The sequence below is a fragment of the Hesperophylax consimilis genome, chromosome 3 (assembly GCF_061612785.1).
Source record: "Hesperophylax consimilis isolate HC1 chromosome 3, BYU_Hcon_1.0, whole genome shotgun sequence".
Taxonomy (NCBI): domain Eukaryota; kingdom Metazoa; phylum Arthropoda; class Insecta; order Trichoptera; family Limnephilidae; genus Hesperophylax; species Hesperophylax consimilis.
The window spans coordinates 41,985,698-42,006,870 of NC_142838.1; the positions used below are offsets into that span (position 1 = coordinate 41,985,698).

The following is a 21,173-nucleotide window of genomic DNA, read 5'->3' on the forward strand; positions in this document are numbered from 1 at the left end:
TTATTGGTTCCTAACTAGGCAAATTGCCTTGGGGAACCAAAAAATATGTGAAAGTAAGTGTGTGATTTGTCTATGTCTATAATATATCCCATTAATGTTTTAATTTGTGATGTTTAATCGTTACAATCTAATGATAGAGTCGAACTTGAGCTGTTGTGTATGTTTCAATTGTGTATGAGCAATAATTAGAATAATGGAAGATATATATAGTGTGTGATTAGTCCATGTCTATTTATTACGTGACGTTTTTTAACATTTTTTCAGATTCTCCTCTGCCCAGTCCAATCAACCATTTAGTTATTATTGGGCCTATGTATGAAATATTACAAGTTTTTATGTTTAATTCAGGAAGGATTTTTTGTACAATTTAGGTCCCAAGTAGAGAATGCAATCCCGCAAGAAAATGTCAATCCAAGTATTTGCGGGACTGAACAACGACTTAGATATCTAATCAATCGTATAATTAAGACCTAATACCTCGATCTACCAACCTTGTTTTTAGAGTTTTAAATTTATACCTATAATAAAACAAGTTCTTTGGGACATTTTAAATGATTTATTAATAGGTATACCTTTAGTTAGACATAGGTAAAGTTTAAGTCATAAATTGGCAAAGAATAAGATAAGACATAAATTTACATAACATATCCGCCTCGGAACAGACTTTGTCTAGTGAGGTGGGTAAAAGAAATTTATGTACACAAATGAAAATAAAATAAACGCCCGGATTGCCGGTACTGAAACTGAAACTGAACTGAAACTTAAATTTAAATAATAACGTTCACACGATAAACAATATTCTTGTACAATGAGCATCATAAGTTTAATTAAACATTATTTTGGAAATAGCTTCGTAAAAAAGTATTAATAGTGTCATCTGATAAACGACTTCTGATATTGGACACAAGGTAGCCAGCGGCTGAAAAAGCTCGTTCAGCTTCCACGCTGGTTGGCACAATAGTCATTAGCGCATTGTAAGTGAATTGAAGGTATGTGCCTTTTAATCCACCGGACTCGAAGTGATTCAGAGTAAGTGAGAGTAAATCTGTAGTTGCTCTCTTTCATCTTTAAAAGATCTTGAATAACCATCATTTTTAGTGTCTTGCCGTAATTCATAACCATTAATTTGATTAAATTAGACGATGTTGGTAAGTTAAAACTCCCGGATTTAAAAAGATCTCGCAAATCCGACGAGGTACAGAAAACTCGGAATGGTAAACCATCTTTAGACACCATTCGTGATACCCTCTTTTCGACGGTATTGTTTTCGCTTGAAAAATGGTCAGTGATTTTTTTATGCTTGTTTGCCAAAGTTGATGGTTGAGGTTCACAATGAGCCGATGTGCAAGAACTGGACGTCGATGCAGTTGTAGAAGCTTCTCTGTAATCCCGCCAGTCCAGCGGGATCCCGCAAAATTTTCGACCGAGATTAGTCCCGCAAAATGTCTGCGGGATCTTGGTATTTCGGGATCCCGGTATACCGGGATTGCATTCCCTAGTCCCAAGTATGTGTGTGTCTTTTGATACTTTGCCGTATTGCTCGTTGGAATCATAAGGTCATTTCTGGTGTGGATTCTTGTGATGTGTTTATGGTCAATTTTATTAATATTGTCTAGATTTTTATGCTTGCTAAGCTCTTTTTTATTGCGAATATCGCATAAGAATTCATACTTCCCAAAACCGTTGTAAGGCTGTGAGGGGGTGGGCAAAGGCAGGAGATGAGATAGATGAAGGTCAGATCAAGTTATTTCAAACAACGTTTCGATTCTGAATGGTGTTCTTTCACCAGAGCGATACTGAGATTATCTAACACTATGAAGTGAGATGCACGCATTTCCGAATAAAAACTATCCTCTATCTTTCTCTTCTAGTACCCTATATTCGCCAAATTTCACATTGTTGGCAATCATCGATTATATTGATCACTGCAAAAACTTGTGTTTTGAGTTAAGCTTGGTTTCGGTAATGACATAATCATATGTATTAGCGACACCAAGTTCTATCTCGTCCATACACCCGTTTAAGAGATACAGCTGTTGAGCATATCAGTTGGGCATATGAGCATTCCGATCTTTATTTGCATCTCAAAACCATGTTTTTGTAGATAGGCCCCTCTGATCCTAAACTCCTGCATTATGTCCGCAAACTATCGGTACAGGCAGGAAACTGGTAAATCTACATCGTAATAATTGATTTTCTGGTGAAACGTTTTTTTAATTGAGCATTCGTCCTCGAGTAAATCGAGTGTTTGAAGAAAATCGATCAGTAGAAACCATCAGTTTATTGTCTTTTAAAATGCTTTGAAGCATAGACCCAGCTCATTAAGTTTTTTCAAAACCTACAGACACCGAAAAACATAAAATGTACAAAAAATATGAAAAAAATGTTTTGGGTTCCCTATGTGATGTAGATTCCCCAGATTCCCGCTTGTGGCACTCATATCCGGACTCCGTGTACAGATTAATATGTATACATCCACATATCAAAGTCCACTTCTTTAACGCCAATCCTTGGTTTAAGGTTCGTGCTAAAGAATAAAGAAAATCTAACAGCGAACCACTCTAATTATTTATACTGCGGTGGACCAGCAAACGGATCAAGAAAAAGGGAACTATCCTGCAGTACGTAGAACGCAAAATTAGTATCCTCCTTATATTATCTTAAATACTAGACATTTCATTTTAGTAGATTTCTGCCTAAATACAAAAGGTACCATTAATAATTGACTGAATAATTGGGATTTCTATAGTTTAAAAGCGCATAAGACAGAAAAATGCATAGGGTCGTCGGAAGACCCACTTGGTTACAGAAGTTTTGTTTGGCATCTTGGCCTGTCAAGAGTTAAGTAGTTACTGTTTACTAGTTTCGGTCGCGTTTGGAGTGTATGTATTTCCTTTGTTTTAGCGTTACGTGTTTTGACCATTTATTAATAATGGCCTACAAACTCAGGTTGGAAACACGCATGTTTGGAATAAAATTTATCGTCTGGTAAAATCGTGTTTTGTGTTGTTGTGGTAATAAGTGGGTACTTACTTACCAAAAACACCACAAAACTATAATAAAATGATAATAAGAATTGAATAAGATGATACAATTATTGAATTTAAACGAAACAAGACAGAGAGAATAAAAACACATATAAAACAGGTTACGATCTTACCAGAATTACACTCCAACCGCTGAGTTATTGAGACTGGTAATTGAAATATGAAATCGATAAAAATGACGTAAAACAATCAGGTAAAACTCAGTGGTTAGAGTGTTTTCTCGGTGACACAGTGCTGTTATTAATATCGACTCAGGGTAGAAGGCCTGTGCAGCGAACATATTCGTTTCCCTCAGTGTGTTTCGTATCCAACCTGGATGTTATGGAAGCTTGTGCGTGAAATCATATCTCCTGTGAGTGAAATCATACAATCATCATCTTTGAAGAACATCAAAGGGGTTAGTCGGATTCCTTCCTTACTCCGTGTCCACCATCTCCAACCATAGTTGTGTCAACTTTAAAATTCACAATTAATATTTTACAGTCAACTCTTGATTCGCCTGTTGCGATCACAGTAGTAAAGTTTGGAATCTGGAAAAAAAAGTTTGGTTAATTTTTAACAAAATGTATTATATATCAAATGAAAAATACACTTTGTAAAACCAAGCTTCATCAGGGCTTATTATATCAACTATAATATAATTAATTATTTAATATATAATATAATATAATTAATTATTTAATATAATTAATTAATATAATATAATTAACAGTTAATATATAATATAATATATAACAAAATTAATTATTTAATATAATTAATTAATATAATATAATTAACAGTTGATATAATAAGCCCCGATGAAGCTTGAGCTAAGCGAAACCTGGTTGGCTGTTAATATTAATTCAAAATAAAAGTGGTGTTTTACAAAGTGTATTTTTCATTTGATATATAATGTCACATCACAAAGTGTTTGCTTCCTTCGATTAAATATATTATGCATATATTATATTATATTATACATTCACTTGACGATTTTTTCTGTGGAAGTCAAATTTAATATACCCATAATCCTTCAACTGCGTTAATTGTTTTCAAGATGTGTCAATAATCCATGGAAGAATAAAGATATATTTTTTATTAATTTTGATTAATTATTGAAATTCGTATGATCAGACGGTAGATACACGTGTTTCCCATGCTATGAAAAAGTTTGCGAGACGTTTTCTCTGGCTCAGCCCACTGCAACGACTCTCGGTTGAGAAGGCACTAAAATAATTTTAACTCGCGCACTGCAAGCAATTTTCAAGATGTTCTCTTCTCAGCAGGTGAATTATAATTGAGATAAAGGTGATCATGATTGTATCTGTAGATATGGTGATATTTAAATCGAGAGATGTCGATTATAAATGTCTTGAGTCTTGGGTGATGGTGGAACTTCACTTTTAATAATTTTATATTAAACTACAAATATAACAATTAATTAAACTTTTAACAGTGTGTTTATTTCGTTATAAGTGAGAGTGAAATAGGAGGAACAGTTTGTTCCTGTTTAAATACTATTCTAGTATTCCGGATTCGTGGGAATTTTCGTAGTTTTAAGTACGAGACACAAAAAATCGCGAAAGAATTCGACTATGGGTTTACTTACATAGAATTTTATACAACAATGTGTTTGTTTGGAAACGTATGAATGCACGCAGGTTGTCGCTAATGGCGTTTGATTTATAGTAAGAGTTGGAATTATAACACTAGCGCCGCAATCAAGAGACATAAAGTATAAGAGATATATCGGCATACCGCACCTAAATGGTTAAACTACCAAAAAAACATGTCAAGACGGAACATTATACAACGAACACGATCATTTTTAATGAAGCCATAAGGAGTTTTTTTAATGAAGCCATAAGAAGTTTTTAATAAAGCCTAAGGAGTTTTTAATGAATCCATAAGGAGTTTTTATTGAAGCAATAAGGAGTTTTTAATCAAGCCATAAGGAGTTTTTTAATGAAGCCTATGGAGTTTTTAATGAATCCGTAAGGAGTTTTTAATGAAGCAATAATGAGTTTTTAATGGAGCCATAAGGAGTTTTTAATGAAGCCTAAGGAGTTTTAATGAATCCATAAGGATTTTTAATGAAGCAATAATGAGTTTTTAATAAAGCCATAAGGAGTTTTTAATGAAGTGTAAGGAGTTTTTAATGAATCCATAAGGAGTTTTTAATGAAGCAACAATGAGTTTTCAATGAAGCCATAAGGAGTTTTTAATGAAGCCTAAGGAGTTTTTAATTAATCCATAAGGAATTTTAATGAAGTAATAAGGAGTTTTTCATGAAGCCATTAGGAGTTTTTAATGAAGCCTAAGGAGTTTTTAATTAATCTATTAGGAGTTTTTAATGAAGGCATACGGAATTTTTAATGAAGTCATAAGGAATTTTTAATGAAGTCATAAGGAGTTTTTTTAGTGAAGGCATAAAGAGTTTTTTTTAAATGTGAATATCACTGTCCCAACTGTGGTACGTTGTGAGGCTAAAGAGAGTAGGGAAAAAGAAGGAATAAAGAAGGTTGGGAAGAATTTGGAAATCCAGATATGGCCACAAAACATGCCTAAAGCCATTTCAAGCAACAATTCTGAATGTCGGTCTTTTACCAGAGCGATACTGAAAGTATTTACCACTCTGCTGTGAGTGCGCGCAGAAAATGGATATTCAGTTGGCCTTATCTAAATGATTTCATACATAACATATTTAAATTTAAAAGGAAATCTAAATATAATATTCTATCATTGTTAATTATATGTATCGCCTATAAATAATAGGAATATATTTTGTTTTAATTCCTCAGTATGAACTAAACGTTTTTAGAAAGTGAAAACACCAAGCTTTATATTCGAATACAAAAGTTAACCACAGAATAATTTAATATAATAATTTACATCTCTACGATACCAAAGGATCCGACCGCAATTTTAGATAAATTCATGAAACTTTGTGATTTTTTTATTAATTATTTTTATAAACAACGACTAAAAGTGAGGTGACAATAATGTTTTAGTACATTTTTCTTATAAAAATATTTTTTATATCGTTATCAGTAATTTTGCGTCAGTATTTAGATGAAAAAATGTTGGGTAAGCCAATTCTAAAACTTTTTTTTTTGATTTGAATATTTTATAAAAAATTATTTTAAGCAATATTAGTGGCCTGAAATATCTGTACAAATGGAAAATATCTACCGAGTAAAAATAAATGCCGTCGACGGGAATTGAACCCGCACCTTCTGATGTCCGGTCAGGTGCTTTGCACAACTAAGCTACGTCGGCTTATTTCCAACACGCCAAATAATTCAATATGTACTAATACTTCAATAAACAATTACTGATTATTATATTTTTTTCCATCTATAAACATAACTGTATTGGTAATTGGCGTGTTGGTAATAAGCCGAAGTAGCTCAGTGTATCAGAGCACCTGACCGGACATCAGAAGGTGCGGGTTATATGTTTATTTCCAATCACAAAATTTGAAAGCTTATTTCATCACCTTTCAAATCAGTTTTTAGTTTTTGGATACATTCAGAAATTACCTATTAATTTGGATTTGGTTGAGAAAGAGGAAATTCACACAAACTCTCAGAAATATAACTTTCAATATACCACAGGTCTGAGGGTTTAAATATATTTTATTTGTTGTGATTCTGAGCATAAAACCAATCTCTATAAGTGTATTGTACTATTTTTTATTGCAATATTTATCTACGTACCACATGACCACACACTGATGCATACACAATGATGACATGCGAGTATATGGAGTCCCTACCTGTTAACCATTGGCGCCACCACAATAATAACACTCCCGATTACCCAAGGATGAATCAATTATCGCCCTTTGTAATGCAATGTGCAAAGTGCAGCAGCGACAATGCATCGCAATACGGATGCATTCGGTCATCGAGATTCCCTTGGGTGCATTATGTCATCGCGTGACATCATCATCGATGACAGCCGCATGTGATTAAAACAAACCTCTCCAAACACCAAACTTCAGCTTTCAACTTGCGGGAATATTTCAGTTTCAATAAACCGTAGGGTAAAGAAAACAATATTTTTTTCTTGTTCCTAAAGTCAGACCATTCTCTGCTTCAATTCAAATTCAGAAATTCAGTCTGTAGGTATCTACAAATTCAAAATCAAATTAAATGGGGAATACGATGTCAGGGGTCTAGCACGATCAAACTGATAGCTATCTAAAAACAGCGGCTTTTGTCTACCGGCTGTCGGAATTATATTCTGACCGTGATCGCAAATATCGCTAACTGACCATAGATGACGGATTTCATCAGTATAGTATTGATATAAGGTTTTATCGATCTACCTTGCTAGATACGCAGACAGTGTAATGACGCAATTTTGATTGGCTGTTTCGATATAATAGTCAAAAGTTTCCATTTAAATTTAAATGGAAAGCATTTTTACAACTTGAAAGTGTGTGTGTACTGTCTATTCTTCAGTACGACAAACCTACATTCGATCACTTCATAGAGAAACAAGGGAAATAAGCACGAATGTTGCCAAAATCGTAGAGAGGCACCCCGCCTTCATTTCTACCTACACACCAAACACGTAACTTTCATTTGCTCTGCAGCTTTGATGGTCCATGCATTTTGCTTTAGCTCGGCGACAGTTGGCACGTTACCATGTCATATCTTTTATTTCTTTTAATTACGGCTTTTACTTTTTTAATATAGAAAAGCTATCATTGGATATAACTGGAAACAAAGCACGTATGTAGTGAGAATTAATACATGTTTTGTTTATGTTTAATTCCGAAAGGGGAAATATTAATATTTAAAGTGTCTTTGCTGTGAATAACGTGGTCAACGTAATTTTGGTTCCCAGCGAAACATAAGCGTTGTGATAAAAAGGCGCGACGTTCAGTGCATTAAATTCTCGTGTAACATTATTATATTACGTAGTAATGTCGTTCATGGGCGGGGAAAAGCTCTTAAGTCAGAAAATAGCCAAAATGACTTAAGGCTACATAAGAATCTAATAGCTGGGGTTCGTTCGAAGCTCGCATTTTAATTATTTCTGATAAACGTATTACTAAAATCTCAAATGTTTCTAATGTGATCTTTACGGATGTAAGTTATTTATATTTGAGATTAATAAAAACAGGACCTTACCATTAAAATGTTTTATGTAAAATGGTCTGAACATTTTATAAAACGTTTTTCTACTATAAAATTAGCGATAAACATAAGATTTTATTTTTCTAGATGATGAATTAGTATCTTCCCGAGAAATCCCTCTAGAAACATTTCAGATTTTAATAATACGTTTATCAGAATTAATTTAAATAAACCCAACGACAACATCGATTTTCCAGTCCTGTTAGGGCAAAGTCGACCGTGGGTCGGTCCAATACGCCGGGCCTCGTGCCAAATATTGTTTTACACGACTTAATCATCACCTATGTCGTTAAGGCGAAGCTTAATGCCAAATAACTATTTTGATTAATCTTTATAACGAATTGGTGTACATTATGAATACCACAAAATATGCCTTAGATAAATTGAAGGTTTTTCTATTGCTTCGCCCGAGAAAAATACGAATAAAAAAATAGATTTATTAATTTTTCGGAATAACTTAATTGAGTAAAACCTCAAATTGTAATATTTAAATATTGAAGACAATATTAGTGATTTTTAAACGAAAATCTGAAACAGAAAAATCAGAAAAGGAAACGGTCACACCTGGGACTCGAACCCAGGACCCTTGTCTTTCCGGGACAATGCTCTACCAACTGCGCTAATGGGACCCTATCCTACTCGGTCACTTTTAACTGTATCATACTTCGAATAAGAACTACCAACATTGTCTTCATTGTTTCACCGCACATTTTTATTGGCAACTATCTTTATGTATGATCGCAAGATTCTGGTAGAGCATTGTCCCGGAAAGACAAGGGTCCTGGGTTCGAGTCCCAGATGTGACCGTTTCCTTTTCTGATTTTTCTGTTTCAGATTTTCGTTTAAAAATCACTAATATTGTCTTCAATATTTAAAAAAATAGATTACTCAATAAACAATATAAATGCAAACAACTAAAATAAATATTTTTTCAATAGAAATGTATGAACGCATAAAGAAAAAAACTTTTTTTAAATACAGTATTATAGCTAAGATTATCTTTGACAGTTTCACTTGATAAACTTTTTTACTTTCTTACAAAATGATTCACAAAATAAATAAAAAAAACAGTTTTTGGCTTGAAATCGAACGTTTCTAGACTCCGTTTGTCAAGCGATTTTAATGCCTATTAACTACGATATAAGGTATACCAAAAATATACAAATTTTTGGCTTGTAGCTTCCTCTTAAAATTTTCACTTTATTTTAGAGATTTGATTTGGCAAACTCAACCGCAGGTCTGTCCAGTACACTAAAGCCGCGCGTCGCATATTTTTGCGCACGACTGCTTCACTTACGTCGTTAATATTCTAGCTTTATGTTATGGTATATTCTCGCGAAGCCGATTTTTTCACACACCTTTTGTTCCAGGTACAAATGTTTGGTAGGTACCTAATTAATGTATTTATGATTAAAAAGTCATTAGTCTACAAACATAGGACAGAATGGTATTAGTCATACATTCTAATTATGTCTGATAAAAATGTTGCTACCGTAGACTGATCCAAAGGTCGTAAGTCCACTAATGACATCAAAACAAAAACAATTTTTCAACAAAGTATTAAATATTAAAACTAGATCTTGATTCCACAAAAATGAACATCGAAGTATGTACATCATTTTGTATTAATAATTTATATAGTAATAATATTATTTCATAATTTATATATCAATACTAGAAGACCACGCAATGCTTCGCTATTGCTAATGTCTTTCTCGGACGTATCCAATTTCTTCCACTATTCACTACTGTATACAACATTGTTACTATTAAAAAAAACTGCATCTCATTTTTCAAATTTTTTTTTTTTAACATAATTGTTTTTCATAATTTTATTCCTGTGCAGAGTTAATGCTATAAGTCTTCCTCGGGCGTCCCCGACTAGATCTACCATTCAAACCGCTCCCTAAGCACTCCTGGCACTAATAAGAACAAACTTTGATATTTTCAGTGATATCGAGTTTTGGGAGCGCAAACATACGCAGGCCGAATTTTTATATATTAAGATTAACAGATATTTTGAATATCAAGCCAAAACACATATTCCTTAAAAAAACGTGTATGTTTAATGATCCTAACAACTTAAGTAACATAATAATTATGTTAAAATACAGAAGGTAATAAAATTAAAATAATAATAATAAATTGTGAACAAATTCTGTAATTATTGGAAATATTTTAAAGGCGGGTTACATGTTTTAAGGATATGTTACATGGTTTAAGGACAGGGTACATGTTTTAAAGACAGGTTACATGTTTTAAGGACAGGGTACATTTTTTAAGGATAGGTTACATGTTTTAAAGACAGGGTACATGTTTTAAGGACAAGTTACATGTTTTAAGGACAAGTTACATGCTTTAAGGACATGGTACATGTTTTAAGGACAGGGTATATGTTTTAAGGACAGTTTACGTGTTTTAAGGACAGGTTACATGTTTTAAGGACAGGTTATATGTTTTGCAGAGACAGGTCAAGCTTAATTTCGCTCTCGTGAACAACTAATTTCCTTGACTTATGAACTTTTCCCTTCATTTAAGATATGTTATAATCGTATTAAGTTCGCGATGTACCAAGTCATAATGTTCATTAAGTGAGTGCAGTAAAACTTTCAAGTCCTTTTGGTGGATACATCGTTGGTATGCGCTTTGAAAAATCATTTCAAATCTCAGAAAATATGGCAAGGAACCATATTTTTGGTAAAATAATAAAATATTTATGTTAACTAATATTTCAATTACTGTTATTCAATACTGAAAATTCTTCGAAAAAAGGCTTTTCATATTTGAAAGAAGCCATAAAAAATAAATAATATATGAATTAAAATTCGAAGCATAGTATTAATTTTCATCTTTCATTGAAATTTTTTTTCTGATCTAGGGAGAAAAATCGTTATTTATTAAATATTCGGTGTTCATTTTCATGTGTTCATTTCGGTGTTCCAATATCGTTACAATACAATTCAATGGATTGAATCACCGATACTATATTGTACTTCTATGCCATTTGTGAAAGAATTGAGTTTTTATACGGATAAAATATTTATTTAATTTGGGAGGCGGGTTTTTTATACCGTCGTCCCGGGAACCATTTATTGGATAACCAACACCTCTTTCATAGGTCACCCCAAGTGGTTCACTGGGTTTGGTGATTTAGCAGGGGTGCAAGGGTTCATCGGGTGAGGTGTGTTCAGGATGCGCCAGCCCATCACCTGCATGCTGTGCCAGATCAGGAGAGGCTGGTTTTGGGAGACCGTTTGACCTCTCCAACTGGTCTTTCGACCCATCTTAAAATATATATTTATACGTCACTTTAGGACATACTGATCCCTAGATTCTTACTTATCCCTCATACTGTTCCTTCCCAGAACTTATTCTCTTTAAAAAGACCCTCCACACAGCATCCCCACAGATAACATAAACCCTGTGGGAAATTATTTTCCTCCGGGCCTCCTGTGTGAGGTGAATGTAAAAAAATAAAAGAAATTAATGTTTATATTGCCTATTAAACCATTTCTTGCAAAAACTGTATTTTCATTAAATAATTAAATTAACGTCATCCATGAACGTGTAGATTATAACGTACATTCCGTTTGACCTCAATAGGGAATTCTCTTCACACCAAAAAATCACTTATTATTAATTATTCACATGTAGAAACACTTCAGACACAAGAATACATAGTTTTTATAATTTTCAAAAATCATTTATTAAAGTTATAATGACTTTAAAAACAGGCGCGAACGAAATATTTCAATGCAGCTAAAAACGCCCGGTGATTGATCAAGCGTTCAAGGGCGAACGATGACGTCACTGTTGACCGGCCCGAGTAGATCCTGCAAACCGATGGCAGCGGCGGCGGCAAAGGTGTGACGTAGCACTTGTGACGTAGCGGTCAAAATGGCGCATGACCGTTTTCAGAGCCAAAATAGCACGCAATTTTTAAAACAACTACATAAAATTGAAAATGCATTTTAAAAAAAAAGAAAAAAAAGAGGTACATAATAAAATAATTATCTTTATTGAAATAAATTATTTACAAAATGCACGAGAATTCCCTATTCATTCGTGAGGCCTGCAATCCTGTTTTTTAACCGAAATTACCAATAATTTGAAGAGATCCTTAATAAATTAGCAATTGTCATTTTTCTTCTCAGTACGAATAGATATTTCACGGATAGGTGAACGTCTTCGCCGTGAAAAAGAAAAGCAGAACAAAATCAGGAATGTAATTTGTCATTCAAGATCCATGAAGATAGGAATGTAGACAAAACCCAGACAACCAATTATTAACTGCCAATGGATACGTAACCTTCGAAACATGAAATTCATTTTGAATAAAAATTCCCTTCCATTTTTAAATAATTAATGGCCGTCTGGCCTATTCGGGTCATCGAAATAGTATTACTAAAACAGTTAATAATAGTTTTTTTCAATTAGGTTCCTTAACCAGTCGGGAGACGTGCCATTGTAGATATTATTTTAATTTCCAAGGACATGCAATGACATCAGACTACCAAAAAAGGACAAAGGCAATACGAAAAACAGTTTATTATTCTACAGAGGGATGAAATAAGGTACTGGGATACACCATTTGAAAATTTCAAAATTGATTTTAAGAACAACATTAATGTAATGTATGTAAGAAAACTTGTATGTACAAATAACTAAAATAAAACATATAATTAATACATGTATTTATCAATTTACTAGCTGTGCCCCGCCCCGCGTTACTGTGTCTCTGTACAGATAAAGAAAAAATAGCGCGTTTTGCTTTAACGTCCAATAAATGGCGCTGTTTAAAAAAAAAATACAGTGTGTGGCAAGCCTACGCACGACGGAAGTGAAACTTTTAGTATTCTTCTCTCTCTCTTTTCATTTCATTCTCTCTTTTTTTTCTGTCTATTGACATATTTATAAGTAGCATGTGATAAAAAAAATTAAAAGTTATAAAAATATGGGATTCGAACCCGGGTCCTGCATAACGAGTGTCGAACGCTCTGCCTCTAGACCGCGAGGAGAGATATTTCGCGCGACGCGGCGTAATCGGCTTTGATTAGTAATTTTAATGATTCAAAATAAAAATAATTAATCAAAATACCGAGCGACTCTACCGGCTCGATTTGTAAGCTATATTTCGACCAAAATATCATAAAGGTACCGTAAAGTAAAGTAAAGGTAAATTAACAAATTAATGTTATTTTATACTACATTATTACAAATCGTTGATAAAAAAATTAAAAGTTTTAAAAATATGGGATTCGAACCCGGGTCCTGCATAACGAGTGTCGAACGCTCTGCCTCTAGACCGCGGTTATTACGTATTCGACCAAAATATCATATAGTCAAAATATCTAAAAGTCGCAGCACGAGAGCATTAATTTTATCACTTTGCCTCGTATTAAAAAAATCACAAAAAGAAAAGTCGCAGCACGAGAGCATTTTATCACTTTAAAAAAAATTTTATTAAAAAAATCACAAAAAAAAAAAAATAGTTAAAGCGGGGATCGAACCTCGGTTCTTCACGACGACAATCGGGCGCTCTGCCTCTAGACCGCGAAGCTGAGTTTGGAGAGTGACCTAAACTAGGTATATAATATTGGCTAGGCTCCTATAGCGAAATGATCACGGTTTTTCATGACGGTCATGAGTTGGTTTTACTCCGATCCTCGAAATTGCATAACGCGCGTAAAGAAGTTTCACTTCGAAAACATGTTTTTACCTGTTACAGGTGAAATCTATATAAAATATAAAAACACAAGCGTATTCGAATTGAACGTTATTTCAATGCAATCAGTGAAGAACTTTCCGAGACTTCGAGATTTTGAACAAACGAACTTTTGAAGATAGATAGATAGATTTTAGGGGCTTTACATATAAACAGTAAAACTTATATATTAATATAATACATACTTATTATGCATAAGTAAACTGCAGTCAACAGTACCAGTAACAGTCTTTAATATTTGCCCATCGTCGTTTCTTTCACTATGACACATTTCTACAAGTGGACTATATTGTCCTCGAGAGTTTTTTTTAAATTTTATTTATTAACTTTTAGGGGCTTTTACAGAGAAATACTAAAAACGTACATTATTATATGTAACTGAACTGCCTCAGTAACATTCTTTTGTATTTGTTTAGTGATAAAGTAAATATGTCCACTGACTCGGTATAATTATTTCTCTCCAAAAGTATTTTGGGCAATAAGGAACACATTAGTAGTTAGTCCCAGAACTTGAGTGCACTAAAATAAATCACGACTTCAAGTATTACGTAGTGGAATCCGAAATCTTATCAAATCAAGCAATTTTGGACTATTAAATGCATTACTGGAATTATCAGCGCTTTCCATAGTTTTTCAATGCATGTAAACCTATAGAAAAATAATCGATGCGTTTATTTTCGATTTTTTAATTTTTTATTCTTTATCATTAAAACAAAAACTTACACATCCTAATTTGACAGCGAAATAAGAAGAAAAAAACATTGCCAATTTAAATATTCACATCTGGGACCATCTGGGAACATCTGGGACCGAGTCCCAGATGTGACCGTTTCCTTTTCTGATTTTTCTGTTTCAGATTTTCGTTTAGAAATCACTAATATTGTCTTCAATATTTAAATATTACAATTTGAGGTTTTACTCAATAAAGTTATTCCGAAAAATAAAAAATTGCCAATTTAGTCCCTCCTCTAACTCCATAACATGGTACAAATGTTAATAATTTATTATTTTTTTTTGGTAAACTAATGTTTAAGACAAGATTTTTTATGCATAGCACAAAGGTTAACAATTATTTTACAAGCAATAATTATTAGCCTTGGCGTCATGTATCTTTTATCAGGAGATTTTTCAATGTGGATGAGTGTTTCAGGCTAATAATTATTGCTTGTAAAATAATTGTTAATAATTTAAAATTGATTGATTTGTCCTTTTTAGCATTTTCCTTATTGGAGTGATCAATTGATTGTCATCATTCCAACTGCGGTAGCGAATCATAATATTGATATCGTTAAATGCACGTGACATTTTATAAATTATTTATAATTTATTCTTCGCTTTGTTATTTGTGCCGATTGTCGTAATGCACTTTTTATGGATGACCCAAATGACGATCCATTCACAATACTATAAATTATTCATACAATTTATTCTTTCAGCCATCTATAGACTAATAATACTAACTTGAATCATACTAACACGCAATATCAAAGACATGAGCTTTTCCGATTGGTGTTTAAAGCATGGTTCCTGCTGATTTATTTGTGGATTTTAAGCTTTGAAATTGGTTTGCAACCAAGTGGTCAAAAGCGTAGGTTTCTCACTAGTTTCAATAACTCCTTCATTGGTTTAATTTAAATAAGTAAAAAAGCTTTTTTGACTGAGCGAAGCAAATTCTTATTTTGATTCGACCGTTTTGCAATTCCTCTGTCTGTAAATTTATTTTTACATTCTGTTTAGTAAATATTCCTTTTTCAAATGTGAAATCTTCATGTTTATTTTGACTTTCTCATTCAAATTTTTTTTCAATATAGAGGTTTAAGAAATTTTGAAAAAAAAATTGTTATTAAGATAGTGACGTTTCTTTGGACAAAATTGTATGATTCGTTATTTTAAATTTTCGAACAAAATTTAATCAAGTAAATTTATGGTACTTACTTACAAATATTATGATTTCTGAGGAAAATTTGGTTGTGAAAAATAGAAAAATGCTTTTTTTGGACGTGAGTTCTATTGTTCATAGAATTTCTTAACACAATAAACCACATAAAGCAAAAATATAATTTCAAAATTGACGAAATTTCTACTACAAAACATTGATTCCTAATGGCAGCAATAAAACATAAAGGTACTAAATAATATGTACTTTTAACAAACCTTTTTTATTTTAATAACTTTTGAAGGTTATAACCATCAATGTAATATATCATTGAATATGAAACAGAACAAGACAAAGAAAAATAAAAAAGCTAACGGTCTCAACTGGGAATCGAACCCAGGATCTTTGTCTTACCGGAAAACGCCTCTAACCACTCGATCATGGGGACATAATTATTATACGTCATATTTGTCGATCTTATATTTCAAATACAGAATTAACAATATTATATTGCAACTAATTTTTCCCATATTTTTGGCAGCTATTTTTTTGAATGATTACAAAGTTCTAAAGAATTGTATTTTAATTTAGATAGTGTCTCGGATAAACATATTCGATTTTTATTTATCGACAAAAATAACGTATCATAATTAGGTACCAATGGACGAGTGGTTAGAAGCGTTTTCCAGACAGAGATACTAGGTTCGATTCCCAGTTGAGACCGTTAGTTTTTTTTATTTTCCGTGTCTTGTTCTGTTTCACGTTTCATTTAGATTTATTATTCTTCTTCAATAAAATTGAATGAAGTTTTTTAAAATATCAACATAATTTTATTATTATCACTGACATAACATTCGATGTGACCAAAGCCGACAAAGAATTATTCTTCTTGCCGATGAATCTGCACTTTAAAATAGCCCCTCATGGCAACGAGTTTTGAATACTTTTCCAATGCGATTTGCAATCTCCGTGACGTAATGTAATTGCTCACAAATCACACTAATGGTGGTTACATTTATATCGAGCCACAAAGAATGTCAAGTAGCCGCCTACCCATTTATTTCGATGGATCCATTTATAATTTTGATTGAAAAAAATCTTGGATTATTTTTACGTTTTTTTAGCGGCAGATTCCAATATTACAGTTGCTAATCATCGGAGAACACTGATGCAAAATGCTTTCCACTAGAAATGTGTGTCGCCAATTCACTTAAAACCTTACTACAGGCCTCAGTCACACAAATGAAATTGATTATTCATTTTGTTCTTAAAAATGTTTGATCTGTATCATCAGAATTGAGCAAATATAATTACAATAATTTGCCATAATTTACAATTTAGGCCCGGTAAATTAGTTGCTCCAATTTAAGGGAAAGCTACAAGTCAAAAATGTGTATATTCTTGGAATGCCTTATATCGTCGCGAATATAGGTAATAGAGAAACGCTCGATTTCAAGCACCAAAGTGGTTTTTATTTATTTTGTAAATAATTTTATAAGAACGCAAAAAAGTTAATCAAGCGAAACTGTCAGAGTTAATCTTAGCCATAATATTGTATTTTTTAAGTAAATAAATTTAAACTAAGAAATACACTTTTTGATAGTTTATATTTATATTTTTTATTGAGTTAAAAATATGTATTTATTTTCTACTCAAGGGAAACGATAATAAAAGCTTCAATTTATCTGATGCATATTTTTTGGTATTTGTAATGTAAACCAATTCGTTATAAAGATTAATCGAAAATCACAATTTAGCATTAAGCGGGCTAAATCGGCCGCTCAAGCCATGATAAGCCGCAGAACAGTTCCATTTTTAGACGCCGACCAACAATTGTCAAATATGACGTTTACGTGAGTAATTACGTACGACGTAGTAATTAATTACAACGAAAGTTGATTTTTTTAATGGATAATCAATCTAAAATAGAGAAGATTCTGTTAAGGTATTGAGTTTTCAACGTCTGGACAATGTTTTCAGCGGTAATTTCGATATAATTTCACGAATAGTGCATTGACTCCAGCAAAACAAATACTTTTAAAATTATTATCCTCGCATATTATGCTGATTGATGTGGGGGAACTTCAACTCGTAAATTAAACCCGCCTACAACATTTAACATTTTGAAAGCTCTCGATCCCTTGATGACAGTAGAGAGCATAGATATAACACTCACGTAGACAGTAATTTGATTTTACATAGAAAACAGAAGCATATTCCCCTATTAAAATCATGGACAACACGTGTAATATTGCTGATATCTAGGCTTACGATGTATGGATTATGTTCCAAGCCGGGCTAAGTTCGACATTCCAACCAAAATCCAAAGAGCTTAAAATCAACTGATACACCGGGTCATAAACACATAATTTATTTTTGACTTTTTTCTCGGAAAATTTTACTTCATTTTCCCGACGCCTATAGATTGTAGGTACTACAAAAAATTACCTAAATTAGGTATGTATGAAAAATACGTATAAATAGCAAAACTAATGAAACTACTTAATAGTAAAATTATAAGAACTAGGTATAAACAAAAAATAAAAACAAATTTTTTAAAATTTTTAAATTAGGGTTCAGCAAATTTATTTAGTTCCTTTTATTTATTTGTTTACTTTTGTTATGCACCCATGGGGCTTTTACATTGGGTACATTGAAATGTTTACAACTTTTTCACATATGATTAAAAAAATTATTTCTTACATTGAATTTGCGAGTTTGCTACTACATAATTTGTTTGTGATATTGACATAGGTTCTTATGCCTAGCGTAGGTACTATCGTGTGTCGTGTCGGTACTCTTAAATTGACTAGACTCGGAAGTTTGCAACCCTACGCCGATTCCTCGAGTGTATGTTTTTTAAGGAATTTTATAAAAAGTGTTGTACACAGTGTCTAGAAATTAGTGTTACAAACGGGAAACGGTTAAATCTAAAACACATAGAGAACAACCCAAAAAATTATTTTTGATGAATTTAACATTTCGAATTTAGTTTGATTTTTTTTCTTTCTGTTCTACGCATTTTAAAATACAATAAACAACTGACTGTAAAACTGTAGCGAACATTTTTTTTTATTTCGACCAAAATAATTCTTCGGACGCGATTTACTCGAAAACGTAAAATCAAATCAAAAAAAGAACATAAAATCTACCCCATATGTGGAGTAGATTCAGCAGTTTCCCTAATAACGTCGCTGGATTTATTCGTTCATTTTAATAAATAATCCCTCGCTGGAGAGAATATCACAAGAGGGAATATATTATTATCAAAGTCGCAAATTAATTCACAATGCTTATCAGTTTAAAACAGAAGCTTGGCGGTTTATTAATTTTAAACTTTGACTGCCTGAATAATGCATTCTGTCAATTCAAACGGCAACCACAACTAATCAATTTCGGTACAATATGCTATTTAGTATGAAAGCGCTGCACGGAAGTTCGCCAATAATACTACCTACCGCAAATCGCATGTACAAGTACAGGGTATTGTTCACTTAACTTACTTTAACCAGTTATACCTGACATTATTTGAAGTAAAAAATAAATTAAATTTTGGAATCCGGTGACTTATTTTGTTTTTTTTTAAACCCAACCAAAAAATATTTCTTCCACGTGTCGTTACTGGTCACTCAGCCTGGTAACCGATCAAACCCTCACCCTGATCATAACTGTCCAATAACATAACATGAAAAAAGATAGGATTCCGGATTTCATTTTCATTTTTTTCTTCCAAATAATGTCAGGAATCACTGGGTATAGTAAGTCCCTTAACACCCTGTACATATATACACAGCACAATTTACTGTGTATGCACTGTAAACGCACATTTTCATTGGCTCCGCTTTGCAGTGTTGCAACTCAGATTCTTTAGAGCTAGATCTAAATTAAGGCCGTCAGCTCAAAAAAAAGGTTTAGTCTAATTGTTCAGATAATCTAGCTCCTTTTTTACACAAAACTCGTCAGCGAAAATTGACATTTACACAAGTTATTTCTTTAGGAACCGGTTATTTTAGAATTGTAGGTACCTAATGGTATTTTTATCTCAGAATTCCCCCGCTCCCCGGGATGGTGAATTTTCGATCCCAACTTAGGCTTTACAAGATTTTAGCTCATTTTTAGCCCCTTTTCAGGTAAAGACTGGCTTTATTTTAAAACTTTTGATAATCCGCACAGATTGGGAATATTATTATGTTATTATACTCTACAAAACATGCTAATGTGAAATAATAAACCATTGTTTAATTATAATTACTCCGTGTTTTGTTCTTTTCAGACTGGAAGTGGCTCCCAGCAGTGCTGAAACATACAAAGCACATTTTTCTGCACAAGACAGGAGCTCAGCATCCAGACAATCTTATCAGGCCAGGAACGTATTTTCTCGAGCTAGCAACCCTCCTACAAACAACTACCCCCGGCCGTACCAAAGGAGGCACGGATACAACGAACCAGAGATCTCATACAGCCACTACACCCCGATGATAATAACCGTTCCCCCAGCGAGGAACATCTACAAATCCGTGGAGGACCCCGCAGCTTTTTACAGGAACAAGGTCTTCGTGAATTCGACTGCTAGCGAGAAGCGACAGAGGCAAGCTAATCCGAGAGTACCTTACTCTGGTAATAATATCGACAGTGGTGATAAGAAGTCTGCAGATGTGTCCAGGACACCCGATGGAGTGAACATCCGCGTGAGAGGAGCCACCATAAGGGTGCGACCAGATGCTGCTGCCAGGAAAACGCAGTGGTCCATTGACGAAAATATGGACAACTCTTTGTCAGGTGAGATTTATAAATATTACAAAATTTTATAATGCCGTTTCCTTTTTTTCTAAACTCTAAATGAACAGGTATAATGAAATAGTCTAAGTATTTATATAGATATACCTACCCATCCATTTAATTATGTGTAAAATCATTCTTCGCATGGTCTTACAGCACTCAGTGTATATTGATCCTCCTTGTTTATTCTTTACCTACAAGGATGTCTATTGAATCAGCTATTTATCATCAAACCAATATCATTATCAACCCAATCAATCAACAAGTAATGCAATATATGTAGTTGATTAATGAACTTGATATTTCAGACAGTACCTATTGAGCATTGAATTTGTTTGAAGGTGAATTTTTTTTTGTGTTTTGTTGAGAAGCGTTTTTATTTGATTTGTGTCACGATTCGAGAAAAAATGGGATATTTATATTTATCAAGAGAACGGGGTTTTTGTTTTCTATCTTTTGCAAAACGTCTGAACGTAGTTACGTACCCACTTCACAACGTCGAACAACGGGGTGACAAATGACGAAATAGTGCCCAGTTTCCTTGGACCTAACTATAACAAGGAGGTCAGTTTTCGATGAAAGAATATCGTGTTTTCGGTGACCGGATAAATCAT

At 33.1% G+C, this 21,173-nt stretch overlaps 1 protein-coding gene across 1 annotated transcript in view; it reads left to right on the forward strand.

The window, feature by feature from the left end:
- LOC149425519 (uncharacterized) overlaps nucleotides 1–21,173 on the forward strand; it is a 177,475-nt gene that overhangs the window by 142,678 nt on the left and 13,624 nt on the right. Inside the window, exon 3 of the mRNA XM_089651154.1 lies at nucleotides 20,054–20,559. Coding sequence (XP_089507280.1) covers nucleotides 20,054–20,559 — 506 coding nt within the window. The remainder of the gene's footprint in view (nucleotides 1–20,053; nucleotides 20,560–21,173) is intronic.